Source organism: Monodelphis domestica, chromosome 5 (assembly GCF_027887165.1).
Source record: "Monodelphis domestica isolate mMonDom1 chromosome 5, mMonDom1.pri, whole genome shotgun sequence".
Classification (NCBI taxonomy): Eukaryota; Metazoa; Chordata; class Mammalia; order Didelphimorphia; family Didelphidae; genus Monodelphis; species Monodelphis domestica.
This window is the reverse complement of record NC_077231.1, coordinates 190,282,353-190,305,499: the sequence shown is the minus strand read 5'-3', so window position 1 is coordinate 190,305,499 and position 23,147 is coordinate 190,282,353. Positions and strand designations below refer to the sequence as shown.

Sequence of the window (23,147 nt, the reverse complement as noted above, 5' to 3'; positions counted from 1 at the left end):
TTCAGACACAAAATAAAGTATTAAATTGAGATAATTAGAGAGATAATGTAGGTCACAAAAATGTTAGAGATGGATGGATTCAGAATGGTATGGAAAATGTTTTTCTTGTTCTTTGGTAGGTCTTGAATCATATAAGTAAGTGCTGCAATTTTGAATTTAATTTTCCATCATCATAGACAGAATCATCTGAAAGGTCAACTAGAACACAGAAATGTATATTGATTAGGTAGATTTCATTGGACTGCATTGCTCATCTAATTCTATGGGAATTTTGTCACTCAGATCCATTCATAAATAGTAGAAAAATTAAGAATTATATAATATCTAGCTTGGTTAAGTACACAGTGTCACTTGAAAAGCTCCTGCTTTTTTTTTTTTTTTGCCAGAAACAATAACTATTTCCCAGAGTTCACATCTTTTCACTTATAGTAGGAATAGCATATTTTGGTATTGCAGATTGAAGCCAAGTTAAATAAAACCTGAAATATATTTAGAGCATTCTAGGGTTTTCCAAGAACTCATTGGTGAGCACTGCCCAACTTTCCATAACTGAACATACATATAAAATGTACTGATGCTACAGAGGAACATATTTTACATTTTTTCAAAGAACAGAAGATCTTGAGTATTTTGCTTACAATTTGGAATCAGATCTATGTTCTCCTAATTTTGTCATTGAAGTGCTTTTTTTTAACTTTGAAGGACTTGTTCAATATCTTGGTGAGAAAAGTTTTGAGGGATCCATTGCATAGTGAGAAGAGAAATGACCTTTTAGATAAGAGACCTTGGTTGCAGTCAGGACTTTGCTATTATTTATTTTCATGACCATGGGAAAATCATACAAAATTTCTAGATTACATGAATTGTCTCAGTTTCTTGTACAAAGAGGGGTCTGAATGAGATTATTGCTAAGATACTTGAGTTTTAAGAATAGATTTATAATGGTTAGTTAGGTTGCTAAAAGTTTGTGCCTGAAAAGAAAAAAATATTTAATTATCTTCTTATTTTGGAAAAAAAACATATGTTGATAGACAAGGAACATATACTTCTGTTTAGGATTCTTGATGCATCTTACTGACTGTTGTTAAGGGTAAAATTTAGGATTGAGACTGAATATATTTTTTTAGTTGGTGGCCAGGGATTTAAATTCTAAATCCCAATGAAATCCTCAAGTCAGAATGGAATTTTATGGTGGTTTATTTACAATAGAAGGAAGAAATTAAGAAAGAGAGAGAGAGGGAGGGAAAAGGGAAGAAGATCTGCTCTAGCCTGGTCTGAGCCATGCAGGAGTTCAGAGGCCTCAGCCAAGGGGCCTTCCCAGAAGATTAAATCTAGCTGGACTTCCAGCCAGGAGGCCTCCTCCAAGTTGAGGGACCTCCTCTGAGGCTGGTACCTCCAGAAAGCCAAGGAAAGGGGAATCAGCCTTAACACTTACCACATGATTCTCTCAGGGAAGCAGTCTGAGGTCTCATGCTCCAGCTCTTCCAAGTTAAGTTCCACTGCCAAATATAAAGACAGTTCTTTATGTCACTCCCTGTGTCTTACATGTACCAATGGTGGCTTAAACTTGGCTTTGGACAGCAAAGGGGGTCAGTCAGTTGTTTCTGATTTGTCACTTGCTAACACAAGTGGGTCATAGATCTTCCTACCCCACACTTAATCCTTAAGTGGGGGTGTATACATTCCTGATTACTAAAATTCTAAAGACTAGGGAGGGTGGAATAAATCTAAAATTCACACTGTACATATCTCCTCTTTATGTGACTTTCAAATAACTTTTAGAAGAAAGAATTGAAAGTATCAATAAGCATATATTATTGCTGAGGGTTTATTTGGGTGGTGTAAAAAATAGACTCGAATACAGGACTACAATCCCCATGAGCCTTTGCTCCACTTCCCCAGAATGCCTTGTAATCTCACCTGGGCCGAGATCGAGAAGATATTTAAGCAAAGGCTTTTGAAGGGTTTGGCCCTTTTTTGGACTTCCGCGTTTGGAGCAGAGGCGTCTCTTGCATGATGTGAGGTTATTTTGTCTAGGCCTCTGGCCTAGGCACATGTTTCTTACTTGTATATTTTTAATCTTTAACCTTTAATAAACCTCTAAAAAAATATAATACTCCTTGCAGAGAGAAACTAATTTCTACCTGCCTCAGTCTCCCCCTCTCCCCTAAATTTTAATCTTTACAGTGGGAGGTTAGTGTTTAGCAATATTCAGTTTAACACAAATTTAAAATGCAATGTGAGTCACTTTAATTTAATCCAGAATGCATTTAAGTGCCTACTATGTGCAAGGCACTGTGCTAGTATCTGGGAATACAAAGATTAAAAAAAAAACCTTTGTTTTTTGGGGGGTATACAAAAATAAAAGAAAATAATATCATAAAAGACAATAAGGAAAAGGTCCCTACCCTTAAAGATTTTAGATTCTATTGGAGTGGTATACTTGTATATAGATAAGTACATAAAACATATATAGTATGAGTAGAAACTATTTTGAGGGGAGAGTAGAAAGTTTTAATAACCAGTGAAATGGCACAATATATGTATATGCACACACACTCAAATGCCCATTTGTAGGATTTTAAAAGCTAGAAAGTCAGTATTACACTAGGATGAGCCTTGAAGGGAGCTAGAGATCTTCCAGAGGAAGGAGAAAACATTCTAAATATGAGAGACAGACAAGCTATGTAAAATCATGGAGATAGGAGATGGAATATCATGTAAAGAGAATAGCAAGTAGGACAGACTGATGGGATTTTACAGTAGATGAGGAGAGATGTTGTAGTAGTAGAATCAATAAGATCTAGCAATGGTCTGATAAAAGGAATGAGAGAGTAAAGAGGAGATGATGCTGAGGTTGTAATCCTAGCTAACTAATAGGATGGTGGTATTCTCCACAGAAGTAAGAAATGGATCAATCAATCAACAAATAAGTTTGGACTATGGATCAGGCCCTGTGCTTGGCTTTGTTCATTAAAAAAAAAGTAGGAGAGAATTCAAGAAGGTTGTATTTTATTAGTGTAGACAATGTGTGTTTGTATACACCCATATGTGCATACATATATACAAAATAAATATTATGTAATTTGGAAGGAAAGGAACTGAGGATGAATATCAGATCTGGAAAAGCTTTTTTGCAGAAAGTGGTGCTTGAGCTGAGTTTTGACAGAAACAAAGGATCCTAAGAGGCAGAAGTGAGGAGGAAGTGCATTCCAAGCATGAGGAATAGCTAGTACCCAGGTATAAATATGGGAGATATACCATTCTTGAGGAATAGCAAGAGGGCTCGTCTGACTGGCTTGCTAAAGGGATTTTAATAAAGTACAGGTCAGAACAGGTCTTCTACCCCTACTCATTAAAGGTCAGTGATTATTACTTCCAGAATCAAATATGAAACAATTGGTTTGGCATTTAAAACCCTTCACAAACTTGCCCCTTTTCATTCTTTCACTTTAGTGAAAGTCTTTCTAGTCTTTAGACTTTAGTCCTTGAACTTTCTGATCAACCCTACCTACCATCTTGTTGTTCTAACCCAAGACCTTCCATCTCTTAAGCATCTTCCTCCCTGAACTATTCTTCCTCATTAACTCTTCTTGTGTTCTCTGATTTCCTTTATATCACAACTAAAATCCTGCATTCTGAAGGAGGCTTTCCTAGTCCCTCTCACTCTCACCCATAATACTGACAGCATCTTCTCATATATAGCACTTATTTGATATAGTTATTTGTATATTATCTCACCAGTTAGAATATGAATTTAGCATTATGACTGTATTCTTGTTTTTTTTTTCTTTTCTATCCTTGACTTTTAGAGCACTGATTGATACATGATAACTTTCTAATATAGTTTTGTTGTGGAGTGTAGGGAAAAGGAATAATGGATATTAGGGCAGGAAAGGTAGGTGGGGCCAGGATGTGAACAGATTTAAATTCTAAACAAAGAAATTTATATTTTATTTTAGAGGGAATAAGAGGTCACTGAAATTCATCAAATAAGATTTCTGAGATAGACTTGTACTTTTAGGAAATCATTTTAGCATTTGTGTAGAGGGTAGACTGTACATAAAAGAGACTTGAGGAAGAGAGACTAAACAGGAGGCTATTGCAGTAGTTCAGGGGAAAGGTAATTTGGACATAAAGAAGGGGATGAAGATGGCTTTATTTATAAAAAGAAGAGGGGACAGATGTGAGAGATGCTATCAAAAGTAAACACAACAGTTTTTGGCAATCTACTGAGTATATAGATTAAGAGATAGTGAATGGCCAAAGATAATATGTAGATTGTGAACCTATGGTCACTAGGAAGATGGTGACATATTGAACAGAGATAGAGAAGTTCAGAAGAGGGATGGATTTTGAGGGGGTTGGAGATAAGTTCTGGATTCAATATTTTGAGTTTGAGACATGGTTTCAAATGCATAATTAGTGATTCAGGACTAGAGATCAGGAGTCATTTTCTGTCTCCTATGTCGGGTAAAGGGGGACAGGGTGTGCCCAGAACTCAGTGGGGGGACAGGCATGGCACTAGGTCTTGGGGGATGATGTGGGGGAAGAGGGGGCCTGGCACAATATCTCAAAAAGGTTCATCATCACTGGATTAGAGACTTTGGAAATAGCCACAATTTAGGAGGTATAATATGGATAATGAACCAGCAAAAAGAAGATTGAGAAGGAGTCATCAGACAAGTACGAAGAGAACCAATAAGAACAATATCACAAAAACCCAGAGAAGAAAAAAATACCAGGAGGAAAAGAGAAGGAAGTGGTGTCAGGTGATGTACAGAGGTCAAGAAGCATGGACTGAGAAAAGGCCATCAGATTTGGGAGTTAGATCTTTATTAACTTTGGCATGAGCAGTTTCAACTGAGTTTGGTTTCCAAATTGGAAAGAGTTGAAATATTTTTGGAAAGTTAGGAAGTGAACATTTTTCAGGAGTTTGACTGGGAAAGGAAAATAGATTTAAAATTATAAATTGAAGGAACTTTTAGGTTTTTTCTTTTATAGGAAATTAGACAGAATCCTAAAAAAGGATTTCCTTTAAAAACTTACAGAATGTTTACTTCACACTTGTGCCACAGGGAATTAGTTACTAAGATAGTACAATTGAGATCCGAAGGAAGAAATTTGCCCAAAGAACTAGAGAACATGTTAATCTTCAAGTATTTAAGAAGAGAATTTAGAACAATAGTTTTTGAAGTATACACAGAACTTCTTTCTTCCAAAAAAAAAACAAAACCCAAACAACCCTACAATGTAGAGTATATTTTGGAGATAGTATCTGGTATTAATTTTATATTAATAGATAATTCCTCTAGTTTTAAAATAATTCAGATTTCCAAAGATCAGTCACTGGGTAAAAACTTCAAGCAGCTTAAATTTAGAGCCAAAGATAACCTATTTTAAGAATCTAAGTCCTTTTTGGCAATAAAACAATCAATCAATCATTCAACTAGCACTTACCTTTGTGCCAGGAACTGTGTAAGGCATACAAAGACAAAACAATACTAATTCTTATTAATTGCCAGTGTGAATTTAAATAAGTCTTTTGGTTTTCCAGGGCCCCAGTTTACTTATCCTTAAAGTGAAAGTTAAAATTCCAAATATTCGTCAAAAATCTTTTGAAATGCAATTAAAAAAAATCAAGAACAAAAGAAAGATCACATCTATAGTAACACTTTAGTTTTAGGGATCAGTAAACATTTTTAGAGATTAGGCTAAACTTCCATCTTCACAAGCAAATATCTACAAGTAGAATCCCTTTTTAACAAAGTTAGGGTCTGATACAGATATTATTAATTCCGTCCTCCAACAATATTTTTCCAAAAGGGTCCCACTAGACTGATTTTCCTCAAGTCTCTGGGTTCACTTTTTTTTTCTAGGGGTTGCCCCTGCTGGAGGAAGGTGTCATCCTAAGAAGGGGGCAAACAGAAGCACGCCCACTAGGACCCAACTAGGAGCAGCAGCTGGCTCGGAGCATGCGCTGCAGATTTCCTGCAGCTGGCTACGGCTGCTGCTGCCTCCTCGTCTAGTCTGTCCTGGACTTGGGGAGTTGGCGAGGACTGGGGAGGGACAGAAGCTCTGGGAGGGGGCTGAGCAGCCGAGACTTTCCAGCCACTGCTGCCCAGCACTTTTTCCCCCAGCGACGGCCTGTGGGGGGTGGGGGGTGGTGGAAGGAAGAGGAGGAAGCGTCTCGTACTCTAGCCAATGCAACGCTGCAGGGCTCCCCGTGGCGGGTTGCTGCCCCGATGAATCCCCGCAGAGTGTCCCCGACAGTCCCTGGGCGGGAGTGGGAGACGGATCCCAGCGCCCGCGGTGAGTGACGGGGTCTACCCCCACCCCACAACTCCCTCCTCCTTCTTCGTACCCCCAGCCACCGGCTAGGCGATAGCTCCTGTCCCCGGGGAGGCATTGGACGTCTTCCTAAAGGCAAGCTAAACTACTTAAAGATGGGATTTCGTTTTCCTCTTAAATTGTGCTGCTCTCCTCCTGGGTTCTTTTCTCCTTTGCCTCTTCCCAGGTTCTTCGAGCAGGCATTAGGAGTGGGCATTTGATGGTGGTGAGATATGTCTTTGTTGGTTGCTATAATTAATGTGTTCAAACAACTTTGGGGCAGGGACTGGGGATGGGGTGGAGAAGAAGTCGTGTGCGTGTGTGGGGGAGAGAGTGAGAGAGAGAGACAGAGAGAGACAGACAGACAGACAGAGACAGAGAGAGAGAGACAGAGAGGGAGAGAGAGAGATTGAGTGTGTGAAACTTGGTGTCTGCACAGCTGCCTTGGACTTAATTCCAATGTGCCTCCCCTCCCCATTTATAATCCATCATTCCAGAGCAGAAAACATCATTTCTCACATTCTCTCAAAGAAACCCAAGTCGCAGAGCGGAATTAGAGCTAGCTCTTGTCTCCCCTCCCCCTTTCCAAACACTTTCACACTTGACGTTTTGTGATAGGTGGCAAGTGAGAACAGTGATTTAAAGAAATGTAACTTCCCTAATGAGAAGGGGCATTCACCCCCTTCCATACATCAGCCTCTTACTATAATTCTCTTTACGTGTCCGGGACTTATGGTCTCTATCCTTCTGGACTGCTACAAGAAGTGGCAGTTCCAAAGTCAAAGTTGAGTTGAATGAGTTTTTAAAGGCATCTCATTAAAACATGTGTGTGTGTGGGGGTGGGGGTGGATGGGGAAATGATCCAAAACAAACAGTCCAAGATAATAGTCTGCTCTGCACTCATTTGTTAACAAAGCAAATATTTTTCCTTTCCAGCAGGTGTAATCAGGGCCTAGTTTAGACTTTTATGTAGTTTAGGTTATACTTCAACTCCATATGCTTAGCAAGTGCTTTTTGATCATGAGGGGAAGTGACTGTGTCCCATTGGTCAGACAAAATCTACTCTGAAGCCAGTGAGAGGATGTCTGTGGGTGGAATTAAGAAAGGGCAATAGTCTGATTCCTTTTTCCTGTCTTCCTGTGCTGTCCCTATTGCAGATTGCTATTGCCTTGACTGGTGGCAGAGGATGTGGTAAGAGGATGGGGTTTCTCCAAAGGAGAGCTCACAATGGCCAGAGAAGATTCCGTCAAGTGCCTCCGCTGCCTTCTCTATGCCCTTAATCTGCTCTTTTGGGTAAGTACTTCTTTAAAACAGGTGGCACTGTCTGGACTCAGATTACAACCAGTCACCAGATAATGCACTAAAGGGCACCGCTAGGCATTAATTAATTACATGGGATTATTCCCTCTATTTTCCTAACTTGTAAAGGGTGCCCTCCTTCCAAAGTTTGAGCCACAAAACATTCCATTTACTAATTAAGGCAAAATCACTAAACACCCTTGCAGTAAAATTAGGTTTGAAGTTAATCTAGGGTTATAAATAAATACATGTGTCTGTAGCTACAGATAAGAAAATTGTGACACACTGCTGAGGGAACTATTTGTTTTCATGAGTTATAGATAACTGTGCAACCCAGAAATTGTTTTAGCCAATTTTAGCATGTAATTTTTGCCTGCAAAAAAAAGTCTTACTGTTTATTGCAAATTCTTTCTACACACATTCATACTTTTTACATAAAGCATTTTATTAAAAGTTTAGCTGGCTGTGCTATTTAGGAAGACTTTTGGGGAGGTTTGGAATCAACGGAAAAAATAGTTCTTATGCAACCATTCTATGTTTGAGAAGATTCAAGGCATTTTCTGTTTTGTGTGTATAAAATGACATATGCTGTTTAATGAAATAGACAAAAGAAAATTTAATGAGCTGAAGAAAAATTTAATTTCTTTTGAGATAGTTTTTCTTTCTTTTTTAAAAAATTTTATTTAATTGGTCAATTTAGAATATTTTCCCTTGGTTATAAGAGTAATGTTCTTTCCCTCCCTTCTCCTCCCCCCTCCCCCTATAGGCGACTCACAATTCCACTGGGTTTTATATGTGTCCTTGATCAAAACCTATAAGCTCTGCCAATATTTTATAACATATTTTGTCATCATAATGGCCATTACTTAAAATCAATGATAAAATATAAAAACTATCAGTAAAACCTCTTACAGAAAAGTAGCCTGTCTTGGGTATCTTTTGTTATGGGTTTTCAAAATAATTTATGGTCTAAAATCTTTTGTAAGAAAATAATTTTTGTTTAGTTGTCAGACTCTTTGTGACCCCTTTTGAGGTTTTCCTTGCAAAGGTACTGGAGTAGTATGCAATTTCCTTCTCTAGCTCATTTTACAGAGGAAGAAACTGAGGCATAAAGGGTTAAGTGACTTGCTTAAGGCCATATAGCTAGTAAGTGCCTGAGGCCAGATTAGAAATCAGGAAGATGAATCTTTCAGGCTCCAGGCTTGGCCCTCTCTCCACTTAGCCACATAGCTGACCCTCTAACAAAATAGAGTTTAGGAATAATTAATAATAATAATATACCCTGCATTTCATAACACTTATTTTTTTAGATTGCTTCCTCACATTTTTCCTCCTCTGAGTTATGCTGCTTTACCTTCTAGTAGAAGGAAATCTTTTACGAAAGTTTAGATAAGTTTGATAAGTCACCTAGATAAATCTAGATTTGACCAGAGAATGGAGCCTTCATGAAGGAAATAAGTTGAATATTCATAAAGAAAATCTTAGGAACTTTTTACAAGAATTGAATAAGTGATAAAATTTATTTGAAAATATATCTTAAGACCCTTTATTTTAAAAAATTATATTTCCTAAAAATTACCCAATCCCCCATACCTACTCTTTACTGCTGAGCTAATACAAGAAATCTGATACTGGGTACATTATTTTAAAATTTTGTTATTGGAATTGACTATTGATTATGACACTTATTCACTATGAAAAGGAACATACATTGGTTTTTCCACAAAGGGGTGATAAGAATTTTATACCTTTTTTTTTTCAGATTCATAGCTGTCTTATACCATACTATAAAAGGGAATTCCAAAAACAGCATTTAACCAATTATTGTAGATGCTAAAGTTTGACAAACAGCATCCTAATTAATTTTTTTAAAATTCTCTCAACTTGGAAGTTCTTTCATTTGTGATAATTCCCATCAGCTACAAAAGAGACTTTATTATATTTTATTTGTTTACTTCTAGTTTCTCAAAGTTATTAACTTTAAGATAATTTATTTTAAAATAGTATGGTCATAGAAATTTAGACAAAGAAGATAGCTTATATATAATTTAGTAAAATGGATATTAATTTCAAGGTTAAAAGACTTAAAGAACCAAGACTAGAACTTAGTATTGACCTATGGGGAAGTATTCTTTCATATAGTTTATTTGAATTTTGCAACTTGAAATTGATTGGTAACAAAAATTCTCCCATTCAAATAAAGAAAAATACTTTGAGCTGGTAAATAATAAAAATTTAGACAATGGACAAGTTGTTTAACTTTTCTGTGACTCAGCTTTCTAAAAAGAGAAGACTTCAGTTTTCTCAGATGTAAAATGGGAATAATAATTATATCTACTTCCCAGTATTGTTGTGAAGATCAAATGAGATGAGAATCATAAAGTGATTAGTACTATGCCTGGCACAAAGTAAGTACTTTGTAAATATTAGTTATGATTATCTTTTCGTGTTCATTGAATCTAATTGGGAGGAATGTGATTACTATTCTGGTATTCTTGTTTCCACCTTACTGTGATTTTAATATTTTATAGGTAATTTTTCTCATTCATGCAACTGTATGATATTTATCCCAGTAGAGAAAAACTGCACTATTGCAAATTGCCTAAGGGAAGCCTTATATAGGAGAATATAGGAAATACCCCACATAGGATGTAGGAATGGGATAGTTTGTGTGTGTGTGTGTGTGTGTGTGTGTGAGAGAGAGAGAGAGAGAGAGAGAGAGAGAGAGAGAGAGAGAGAGATCCTTGCAAATCAGCAGAATTATAAGGGCTTCTGGTCATTTTCTGGGGTTGGAGCCATGGCCTTGAATAACTGCTTCAACACTTTCTTTTATACCTTTTAGGCATGGGAAATGTCACAGCTAGCCAGTGTAGTAATTTGACAGCTACAGCTTAACTGATTTCTACTTGAACCAGACATCACATGTTGAGTGTGGGGCAGAGGAAGGAGGACTTTCCTTTTTTTGGCTCTTGAGGGTGTATTCTCCAACTTGGGAATCTGGCCTTATGGTTCATAGTTGGAGGCACACCCCTTCCTCTTGGCTCAAGCACCTTTACAGTAGCCCCACCCGAATCCCATCAGTGACTTGTGATATCAGCCATTTCACACCTCCCCAACCCCAAGAATTAGTAGTGAAAAAAAGATTCCCCTCTAAAAAGTGTATTGTTTTATCTTTATGGATGTGTTGAGTTTATTGGGCAGAGGAGGAGGGAAAATAGTGGAAACACCTTTACATTAAAAAAGAAAACCTGATTTCCTGATGGTTCAATGTTCTTTTTGTATAATATAGGCTCAAGAGGAAATAATTTGCAACATTCATTTACAAAATGTATATTCTCTTTCTTTTTTAAGTTAATTACCTTGCTACTTGATTTTTCATGTGTTCAGTGTGCTTTCCCAAGGCATGGGGAAACATGAGCTCAGGGCTGCTGACGTGGGATTGGCAAAGGGTGTAAGTGGTGGGGGTGGAGGGGCCAGTAATTGGCCAAAGTCCTGAACTGCCTCTGGGTCTGTGATTAGCACTATGTGGCTTTTCTGAGAGGTGTACAGAGAACCTAGTGGAAGGAAGTAAAGTTTGGCCATAGATATCTCTTAGTGTTCCTTTTGTCAGTTTGTTCGCAATAGGGAGTAAAAGCCAGTGCATAAAAGCAGGGAAACCAAGACCTTAGAGGCACCTTCACTCTGATCAAAAGATGATGGGCAGAGTTAATGGGTATGTGAAAATCCTTCCTATTACTGCCATTATCAGTTACCATTTATGGAACACTTCCAGTGGAGGTGGTAGTATTCTTTGAATTTCTTAACTATTTTGCAATTTTAGGGCTAAAACTGGTGGCTTTGTGATGTGAGTAGTTATCTGCTCAATAGTCCTAGAATTATCTACTCATTTTACAGATTATCAAATAGCTTTCAGATGGTAATTTTCTGCTCCTACCAATATGGGCAGAATTAGAAGCAGAGTTCTCCTTTTACTTTCCCTTTGGAAATGCCTGAAAATTGATAGCACTTAACATTTCTGGTGTAATTGTTTCTGTTTAAAAAAAGTATAATAGTTTCTCTGCAGTTTTGTGAAAGCCTTCATTTCACACACGAGTTTGACTAGGACCATCATGGCATGTTTGTTAGAACATACAATAACAAGGTTGAGTTAAAGCCTGATTCACTACACAGCAAAATTAGGGAGGGAGTATGGAACACAGTAAATTGAGCACACTTTTTCTTTCCCTATAGACTATTTTCCATTACTGTTCACTGAGCCTATACTTAGTCCTCTAACAGTACAACAAAGAATTAATATCAATTAAAAAAATTTAATGAAATCTATTTTCTATTACCACCCTCCAATTAAAAAAAAAAGAACAACTTTTCTTTTGGTAATGTATTAATAGTCAAGCAAAACAAATTCCCTCATTGATATTATTAAATAAAGTTTCATCCTGCACCCTGTTTCCATCACCTCTTTGTCAGAATATGGAAACCTTATCCTTGGTTGTCTACAATCATGGATGGTCATTACATTTCTTGGATTTCTTTTAGCTTTCAAAGTTGTACACACACTGTTGCTGCTATTGTATAAATTGCTCCAGTTTAAGTCTTCAAAATTATTCATTTTTATAATGTTGATAGTATAGTATTAATTGTTCTGTTTCTATTCACTTCACTTGCATCAGTTCATATGTCTTTTTTCTATGTCTCCTTGAAATAATCTATCTCTACATTTTGTATAGCACCATAGTATTTCATTATTTAACATGTCACAGTTTATTTAGCTCTTACCTAGTTGATGAGTATTTCAAGTTTTCAGTTTTATGCCACCACAAAAAGAGACACTGTAAATATTTTTGTATTTACAGGATCTTTCCTCTTTCATGATCTCTGGAGTATAGGCCTCTAAATGGCATACCCAGGTAAAGCACTGTTCAGTAACATTTTTTATATAATGACAAATTGCTTAACAGAATGATTTTACCCATTCACAGGTCCATCAATAGTATATTAGTGTTGCTAGTTTCCCATTAGCCTTTCTAATATTTATTGTTATCTTTTTTTGTTGTCTTCACCAATCTGGTGACTGTTAGGTAAAATCTCAGAATTTCTTTGATTTTAATGTGTATAATACTGACTTGGAGCACTGGAGATCTCAATAATCTTAGGTAAATCAGAATTCACATTCATATTTGATTCACACATTCAACTTTTTAAATATAGATATTGTAAACACTTTTATTTGTATCTAAGGAATCAAAGTGTAAGCTAATACAGAGTCCTGTAACTAATGTTACCATTACTACTAGTCCATTAAAATTCATTGCATGTTCCCTAGAGTAATGATATCATTCAGTTACTTTAAGTAATGTGTTATTCCCCAATTTTCCATGCCTAAGCTGGCTACTTCTTTATAAAGTGTAGCATAGCTCACAATGGTGTGGCTTATGTGAACCACTGTCAGCTTCATAAGAAGAGTTTTTGGAAGAGTGTAGAGGATTATTTAAATCTACTATTTTGCTACTGAGATTCTCGCCTATCCCCTCCCCTACCTGTGGATCTTTCCTCCTTACTCTGCAGGATAATTTGATATAATTGAAAGAGTTCTGGACTTGATAAGATGTGGATTGGAATACCTGTTCTACCATTTACTTCGCTTTGCAGCCTTGGGCAAATCTTTTAAACTTCAATTTCCTCATTTGTAAAATGAAATTAATATATGTATTGTCACCTAACAGTTATTATAAGAGGGAAGTGAGATCTAAAAATCATGTGAAAGTATATTGTAGCTATAAAGTACTATTTAAGTTTAAGCCAGCTCATAATTATCAGGCATATAATATAGTGAAAAGGACACACTGAAAAGGAGTTAGATCAATAGTTTAACATTCCTTCTTTGCCATATGCAAGATGTGTGACCTTGAACAAGGCTTTAATTTCCTTGGACCTTGGTTTCCTCAGCTGTAAAATGAGTAGGTTGGATTACACAGTCTCTGAGTTTCCTTTCACCTCTAAATCTGGAATCCCATTGGTGTTGATGACTTAAAGAAAGCCACAAATAATTCTCAAACCTGATTTTGGACATCTTTCTAAAATTTTACATTTTTATGCATTTTTTATGGTTTACTCAATTGATGGGTAAAGTGTTTATTAAGCACTTACTAATGTACCAGAAACTATGCTAAGCACCGAGGGGACATAGTATCTCAAATAAGACAGTCCCTACCCTGAAGGAACTTCCATTATAGTAGGAGAAGACAGTGTATAAAGAAGAATTGGAAAATAGGAGAAAAGAGAGAGAGAAGATACTCACATGAGTGGATGACTGTTAGAAAGTGGAGAAGTACAAAGAGTGAGCCAAGCTGAGAGTGAAGTGAGTATGATTAGAGCTTCTCATGAAATGTTACTTTTTCACTACAGCCCTTTGTATGTTAGTGCAACAAATTTTATCCCCATTTTACAGATAGGGAAAATAAAGCTTAGAGAGAATGTCAAATCACCCAGTAAGGGTGAGACCCTGGAGATAAAGAACTTTTCTTATTCCAGCTTGATGCCTCTAGTCAGCATCTCCATCAATCTTTTATAGACAAGTTAAGATTCTCATATCCTCAGAATTAGAAGGAATTTCAAATACCTGAAAAAAAAAAAACTTCTTATGAGTAAGAAAAAAGATCATTCAACCTTTGAAGTTAAGGTAATTCCTAACTTTACAAGGCAAAAGGTAACATACTCCTAAAATAACCTAAACATTTAGAAAGTTTTCTCTTGGGTCAAGCCTGAATTAACCTATTTGCAACTTCTAGCTATTATTGCTGATTAGGCTGCATAGGTCCATGTCTAATTGCTTTTCTAAATGACAGACTCAAATATTTGAAAGAAGATATAATGTCTCTCCTAAGTTCTAAATGTTAACAGCACATTGTTGTCTTACTGTGTACTCTCTTTACTGTGTATTGTTTATCACAAATACTTGCAAACTTTAAATGGCTTGGAAATTGACTATACTCCCTTCTTTAATCTCAAGTGTAAATGAATTGTATTAGCAAATTTGAGAAGTATAATCCCGAGTTAGTAAACACCTTAATTCAAAGTTCTAATCAATTTCAAAACCAAAACATGACCTTTGTAGCAAATTACATGTTGCTGAAAATTCATCTAGAGTCATGAATTAATTTACTAAACAAATGAATTTTTCCATATTGCCTACAAAAAATGGTCTTCAACAGATTCCTTAGACGAGGTCCTTGAAAGGTATTGCTAATGTATATTGCTTGCATTTTTTCTAAATAATGTTCTGAGATAAGTGCAAAAATTGTAATTTGGAAAGCCTAAGAAGACATAATCTTATGTAAATAGGATTGCCCCAGTATTTTAGCAGTTCAGTAAACTCAGGTCATGGTTGATCAGCTATTTTCAACCACATAGTTGGAAGGCATACTAGAAATTGGTTTATTGTAAAAGACTCAGAAATGACCAAATAAGCTGAACTTCTGGATTTAATAATATCTGGTAATTCTCTTCATGGTTTGTTATTGAATTGGTATTTTCACCTTTTTGTTGTAGTCCTTTGTTTTAGACATGTATTATTATTATTATTCTAGGTCAAGAAAATGTAATGGGAATTAAATGGATTTTTTCAGGGCATTTAGTTGACTTCATAGAAGATATGAGTTTACTTTCTCTGAGAGCTTCTTATTTACTGTGGGGTTAAAATTATTATTTACAATATTTATTTTAGTAGCATTGGTTGGGTAGCTGTTATGTTTCTATAGAGTTCCTGGGACCCTGTTAGAATAATAATTTACATTTATTTAGAACTTGATGGTTACAAAGAATTTTGTGCATATTTTTTCATTTGATCCTCACCATAGTTTTGTGAGGTAAATCAGTCAGTCATTTATTAAGCACCTACTATACTACTATGTGTCAGATTCTGTGGTAAGTCCTAGGAATGCAAAGAAAGGCAAAGGCTAGTCCCTGCCACTGAGGATCTCACATTTTAATGGGAGATCACATGCCAACCACTATTTACAAATCAGTGACATATAGGATAAATTGGAAATATTAAATAGAAAACAAGAGGCTTAAGATAAATTGGGAAAGACTTCCTGTTGAAGGTTGATAAATGCAAATATAGTTATTCCCATTTTGAAGATTAGGATGCTGAGGCTAAAAGAGGCTAAGAGACTGGCTCAAAGTCATATATCTTGTAAATGACAGAGCTGGGACTTAAACTCCTGTGTTATGACTCAAGTCAGTACTTAATCTTACTAGGTGATACTGACTTTGAAAACTATAACAACTGGAAGGAACCATAGAACTCATCAACTCCAACAAGATACTCAATAGATTTACATGTTTCTAACAGCTATCTACCCTCTGTTTAAACATTTCCAGTGACAAGAGTTCACTACTTTTCAGTGATGCATATTATAATTTTGGTCAGCTGTAATTGTTAATAGTTTTGTCATTTATGTTGAGCTAAAACTTCATTTCTGCAACTGTTGATTTAGTATAGATTTTTATGTGCCTACTATGTGCAAAGAATTACACTTAGTTATGGAGATACAAATAAAAAAACATCTAATTCCTTGTTCTATAGAAGCTTATGGTGTAAATTGGGGTTGGAGAGATGGGGAAGAGACATATGCCAACTGATCTTCCTTCTTTCCTCTGACCACCACATAGTGACTCGAATCCTTCTTTCATTGGACAGCATATCACATTTTGGAGAAAAGCCATCATATTTGCCTGGGAAATCATTTCTAGGTCCCTGTGTCTATATTTTAGAAGCTCCTATATGCCTATACTTAGTAATAGAATGGAACTACTTCTGTTTTGTGACAAGGAAATCAGTTTAAAAGACTGATATATATTAATTTAAGGTCGCCAAGGAATTCAGCTATGTAATTCCTAAATGAAAACTCATGTCAGCAGTCAACCTTTTATGGAGTTTTTAATTACAAACAGGAGGAAGAAAGGTATGAGAGAGAGAGAGAGAGAGAGAGAGAGAGAGAGAGAGAGAGAGAGAGAGAGAGAGAGAGAGAGAGAGAGAAAGGGGAGAGAAGGGAATAGGGCTTAAATACCCCCTCTGTTTAGGCTGGGCCAAAAGGCCCAAGCCCTTAGATAGCTGGGGCAAAGAAAAGAGATCAGTCCCTATCACTCACGTGACCAAAATGGAGAAACAGTCCCAGGGGCCTCCACCTCCAGCCTCCTTCAGAGCAAAACTTCTCAGAGCACAACCTCTCAGAGCAAAATCTCTCGACCTCCTCCCAGTCCTCAGACTCCGCTATCTTTAAGTAAAACATCTAAGTTCCCTCCCCTCAGTTCTCACATCTACCAATCACTGTCAATGTCTCCCCTGTGCCAATGGTGGCTCTAGTTTAACCCAGGACCTCCCAGAGGTCTGCCCCTTTGCACATGTCTGTTGAAGGTCATATTCTCAAATAATTAAATCTTGATCCTTGCTGCAGCCCTTCCTAAATCCTTTTATTCTGAGTAGGGTGGAGATTGTAGTTTCAAGACCTGGTTCTGTCATTCCAAGTATCTCTATTGTAGCAATTCTAAAATCAATCATGACTCAAAGAACTTCCTGTTCTATGCTTAAGCATAGGTCAAAGCCCTTTCCATTGTTCAGCAAAAGGTTTCTGTCCTAAAGCAGTCCCAAGTAGGGAGGAGGAGAATCCTCCCATGCCAAGGGGGTTCACATTCCAATAGAGTATCAGTAGGAAATTTTTTCCAAGTATGAAACTTTCCAATGGTGAAATTTCCAACATTCACAAGTCTAAGAAATTTCAAGGTTTACAGTTTCCTCTTGACTCTTCCCTTCACTCATTTATAGGTCTGAATATATTTAGTTTAACTAGAGTTTTTAATGTTCTTTCTGACTGTAGAGGACTGGGTTAGGTCCTAGGGAAGTTGTAAAGTATATGTAAGAAAGAGCCCCTGCCCTCATGGAACTTCCAGGTTAGTAAGAGGATGTCACAACAGTATAAAATACTACATGGTTACTATCAGAACTGTAAAACAAAGTGTGATGTTAGGTCCAAGGTCAGCTGTGTGTGGGGGTAAGTGGGGAGGGTATCCTAGTAGTGTCCTTTGAATTTGCCTTTAAAGAATGAGCAGGATTTTAGTAAGGGAAGAAAGAAAGAAAAGCCGTTCAAAGGCTTAGATAAAAGAAGGAGTAGACCAGAGATATGGAACACACTTAAGGTCAGAGAACCTAGGTTTCAACCCCACTCTGCCATTAATTGCTTACAAATTGCTTAATTTCTATAGGTTTCAGTACATTCAGATCAAGGGAGCTGAGATCTCTAAGTTCCCTTCTGGCTTGAACTAGGGCTGGGGCTGTGTGAGAAGGGAAAGGAAGGATGAAAGAGGTGTTTTGTGTAGATAAAACTGAATGATGGCACATTTGGAAGGGAGAAGGGATTTAGGGGGCACAGTAATAAATTCTTTTTTAAAAATGTTGAATTTGAGACGTCTACAGAACATCCAGTATGAAGTGTCCAATTGATATTTGGTGATATAGGATACATAGATCCTAGAATCATCTTCCTAGAGAAGAAAACTGAAAATGTTATTTAGCTATATGACCCAAACACTTAGCCTCTCAATACCTCATTTCTCTAGTCTGTAAAATGGAGGAGTCAGGGAAGGACTCCCATGGTCTCTAGGGTCTCTTTCAACTCTAAATATATGATCTTATGAGCTTGCAGAAGCTGATGAAGTCATTAAAAGACATTATATTATAACTTTTATAGTGTTATTATAACCTTAAAGATGTGATGTTTTAAAAAGTTTCTTGTGCCTGGAGAAAATTACATACTGCTATCATTCAATTCAGCAAACATTTGTTAAATGTTTATTGTGCATAGATACATACTAGTTACTATCATACATGTTCACAGAAGAAATCCATTAGAAAAAAAAATGACAAACTATTGTTTGAAGTCGAAGGGAGAAGTCATTACTGACCCACAGGATCAGGAAAGGCTTCCTGGAGGATTTAACCTTTTTAAAGGATTGAGAGGAATTTAGCATATGAAGAAAGAGAGAGAAGGTATACCAAATATAGGGAATAGTATATAAACACATAGTATGGGGGCAGCGAGGTGGTGCAGTGGCTAGAGTCCTGGCTTGGAGTCAAGAAGACTCAAACTTTCTGAATTCAAATCTGGCCTTAGACATTAGCTCTGTGATCCTGGACAAATCACTTAACCCTGCTTATCTCAGTTTTCTTATCTATAAAATGAGCTGGAGAAGGAGATGGCAAACTAGTATCTCTGCCAAGAAAACCCCAAATGGGGTCACTAAGAGTCAGACACGGCTAAAATGACTAAAGAACAACAAATGGAGAAAGCTGTAGAAAATTTGGACAAAAGGATCAATTTGAAATAAAATTTTCAGGATAGAAAGGTGATTAATAATAGTAAAAGAAAGTGCTACAAAACGATTTATAAGACAGGAATATTTAACTGGAAAAGAGAAATGGCTTCAAAACTTCACATACGTTGATGACAGAATTCAGACAGTAGAGAGATGCTACTGTTATTGCTGTTGCTACTGCTACTACTAACACTGATTTCTACTTACAACAACAATAATGAAAAAATGTAAACAAAGGCAGAGAGGTAGGAAGGCTCACTGAGTGTTTTCCAGGATAGAGAGCAGTCCAAGAGGCTAATGGGCAGAGTGTGCTATGAAGTTATGATATAAATCTAGAAAGGAAGGATGATGCCAAACTGTGGAAGATCCTGTGAAGGAAGAATTTATAGGGTTGGAGTGTAATGCTTCTGCAAAATCCAACAGACATAACAAGCACATCTAATAGCATAACAGTGTATGTCTCATTCTGTACCTTTAGTGTTCACTTTCTTTCCTAAGAAGAGGAAGAATGTTTTCATCATCTGTTTTCTTGATTCAAGTTAGGTCATTACCATTAATTAGATTCAGCTGGCTGTTTTGTTTTCATTTACACTTTTATAGTTGTTCTGTGTATTTTTCTTTTGATTCTGCTTTCTTCATTCTGTATCATTTTATTCACAAGATAATAGCATCATAGATTTAGAACTGGAAAGGAATTTAGAGATTATGAATTCCAACCTCATCATGATTTGGGAGAAAATTAAATCACAAAGGAGTTGAGTGACTTACCCAGTCACACAGCTCATGCAGTGTTTGAGGTAGGACTATATAATTTTAGAGCAGAAACAGCCCTTCAGAAGAAGATAAGATGTGCAGGCAGTATCATGGTGTGATGGAAGGCACTTCAAGGATTCAAATCTTGCCTTTAACATATATTAGTTGTATAACTCTTTTAGCACTTGGATCAACTGTGTTTGTTGTTCAATCATTTCTGTAATGTCTGACTCTTCATGATCCCATTTGGGGTTTTATTGACAAAGATACTGGAGTGGTTTGCTATTTACTTCTCCAGCTTGTTTGACAGATGAGGAAACTGAGGTAGACAGGTTTAAGTGACTTGCCCAAGGTCACACAGCTAGGAAGTTCCTGAAGCTGGATTTGAATTCAGAAAGATGAGTTTTCCTGACTCAAGGACAGCACTCTAGACTCTGTACTACCTAGCTTCCCTAGCAATTGTGACATATTGCCTTTTTTCCATGTAATATCAGTTCTTAAAATAGTGATAGATATTCCTCTTCCCTCTTTCACTTCTAAAAAATAATGCAAGGTTCAGAGACGCTGAATATCAGGTTCTTTGTTTTATTTCATCTGGGAAACAGAAATCCTAGTGAGGCTTTTGAGTAGTGTTGACAAGCTCAAGAACACTGACTGCACGAGTGAAGGGCATGGTTTTCAAGAGGACAAAAACCATGTTTTGGGGAAGAGTAGTAGACCCTTTGATTTACCCCTTAATTTTTGCAGAAAACAAGCTGTTTTATGCTCTTCAGAAGGCCATGCAGCCCCTGTTTCACTCCAACTTTATGAGGAAATACAAATTACCAAAAAGAAGGCTGGTCAGAATTATAGAAGCATATTACATGGATCTTACAACTTTAGAGTAGAAACAACCCTTCACAATAAGATAAGATGTGCAGCCAGCATCATGATATGATAGAAGGCACTTCAGGGATTCAGATATTGCCTTCAACACATATTAGTTATATTACTGATAAAGTCATTCTACCTCTTTGAGCTGGAGTTTCCTAATCTGTAAAATGGGTATTCTCCTTTTACTACATACCTCATAGGTTGGTTCTTGGAGAAAGAACTTTAAACTATAAAGAACTTTAGAAATGTGAGTTAATTCCTTCAGTTTAGGGCCTCTGCCTATTGCTCTTCCTTTCATGAAAGCAATTTCTAGGACCACTGCTTGGATCAATACTCCTATAGCATATGTGCAAGCCACATGGTATCCTCTTGCCACTGGATTTATTAGAATACATCACATGAATTAACATTGTTGATATTTGAAATAATATGTGATTTTATCAATGTGAGTATTCCTACTTTTGCTTATGAAATCCCTTCATGCTTTAGTAAATGGTTCATTGCATTGATTTGACAAAAAAAAAAGTCAGTGGCCAGAGTGCTGATGATAAGCCTTTCTACACTTAGGGTAGACTGATCTCTGGTATGTTATGAAATTTGATATGAAATTTGTCACAAGATTAATGCCAAAACTTATATACCATCTTATTAGACCTGACACAGATTATTTTCTCCTGTCATGGACATTTAAGTGGCAAAGTGGCTAGAGAGCCAGATATTCAGGAAAACACAAATTTAAATCAAATCTCAGCTATTAAGCTGTGTGACTTTGGACAAGTCATTTAATCTCTTTCTGCCTCAATTTTTACAACTGTAAACTTGGGTTAATGATAGCACTTACTCCTAGGGTTGTTGGGATGATAAATGAGATACATTTTACAAAGTGCTTAGCACAGTGCTCATCATATTGTAGTACATAATAAATGTTTATCACTTTTCCTCTCTCCTCTCCCCTCCCTTGGATTTTGAGTTTTCAGTGTTATTAATTGTATTTTATATTCCTTACATTTGAAAAATTAGAGAAATTTTAGAATGAATTTTGTAAGTCACTTAAAAATATTGGCACATAAAAGACTTTAGTCTCTCCTAAAATCTTCTTTCAAAATATTTTCATTCTTGATAACCAAAGTTTATTGTATATTTGGCTATATCCTGTTAATATTATTATTCTTGCTAGAAGGATATAGTGCTGATCATTAACAATGAATGTAGTATTTTTAAATATACTTTCATTTTGTACAATAAACTTTTAAATATAATTGGAAAGTTAATAAAACTGTTTTGTGTTAAAATAATTATAACATTTGACTTGGAATCAGTGAGGGAAGCATAAACCCTAGAGGGTTGAAGTAGGATAAATATATATTTATTTCAGAGAGGCAGATTTATAAACCAGTCAATAACCAAAGCAGCTACTTTTTGCCAGACATTATGATAAGTACTAGGTATACAAAAGACTGAATAGAAAGAGCGTTTTATCAATTATAGTCTGGACTAGATGAGATGGTCTCTGAGGTGCTTTCTAACTTTTACTCCCTCGGATTCTATGTTACATAGAAGAAAGAGGACTGTGCAATGAGTTAGAAGACCAACTCCTTTATAGTTTTGACTCTGACCTTACTAGCATATTAAATAACTTCTCTAATTCTAATATTCTTCATTGACAAAATGAGATGATTGATGTAGGTTGGCATTTCCTAACCTGTGGATATTGGGGCCTGACAAAGTGGTGGAGGAGATATTAAAAAGAATCTTTGAATCCATATTCACATCACATATTATGATTTTAATTTTTATTAATTTAAAAAATACACAGACATAAAATAATAGAATAGAATAGTTAGAGGATAGTAGAGTCAAAGGAAGGGTTTTTTTTGTTGTTGTTTAAGAATATGAGACATAGAAGCTAACCCAAAGTCAAATGGAAACCCTCAAGAAACATTGGGTTCTTCCTCGTTAGAAATCTTTAAACAGAGGATAGATGATCACTTGCTTCTGCAGAAGGCTTATCCCAGTCTCTTCAGCTCATAATGTCAGAGAGATTGAAAATGTAGAAAAAGAATAAGTGATTGATAGGAAACTTACAAAGAACATGGGTTGGAAGAAAAGGTATGTTATCAACCGAGGGGTTAGTAGCCTAGAGCAAAGAGAAAGGAATCCTTTTCTCTCAGTGACTGAATCAGTGGGATAGGGTAGATGTAGATGTGTAGAAGGGTTTTGATGTGTGGAGTAGAAGAGATGAGTGAGCTGGTGACTGATAGTCTAGATTTCTTCATAGTAAAGAAGAGGAATGGCATTTTCTAAGAAGACGGAGTTTGGAATTAGTATTGGAAAAAAATTGAAATAGCTACTATGATAAAATGCTTTCATTTATCAGTCTGTAAATGAAGAATAAAAGATTTACCATGTAGCACTTAGTATGTGTCATATATTAGATCTATCATGTTGGGATCCTTGAAGATTTTTTTGATATAAGAAAGAATACTTGAAATAATTGGTAACCAATAAATGAGATGATC

General features: G+C 36.3%; 1 protein-coding gene across 2 annotated transcripts in view; it reads left to right on the top strand.

Annotated features, from left to right (window-relative positions):
* The first annotated feature begins 5,958 nt into the window (after nucleotides 1-5,958).
* Nucleotides 5,959-23,147, top strand: part of TSPAN12 (tetraspanin 12) — a 125,984-nt gene continuing 108,795 nt past the window's right edge. The window contains exons 1-2 of one of the 2 annotated variants that reach the window (XM_007504202.3): nucleotides 5,959-6,312; nucleotides 7,488-7,623. In XM_007504202.3, coding sequence (XP_007504264.1) covers nucleotides 7,558-7,623 — 66 coding nt within the window. In that variant the 5' untranslated portion in view covers nucleotides 5,959-6,312; nucleotides 7,488-7,557. Of the gene's footprint in view, nucleotides 6,427-7,487; nucleotides 7,624-23,147 lie in introns of both variants that reach the window. The other variant, XM_001364839.4, reaches the window with a different exon arrangement.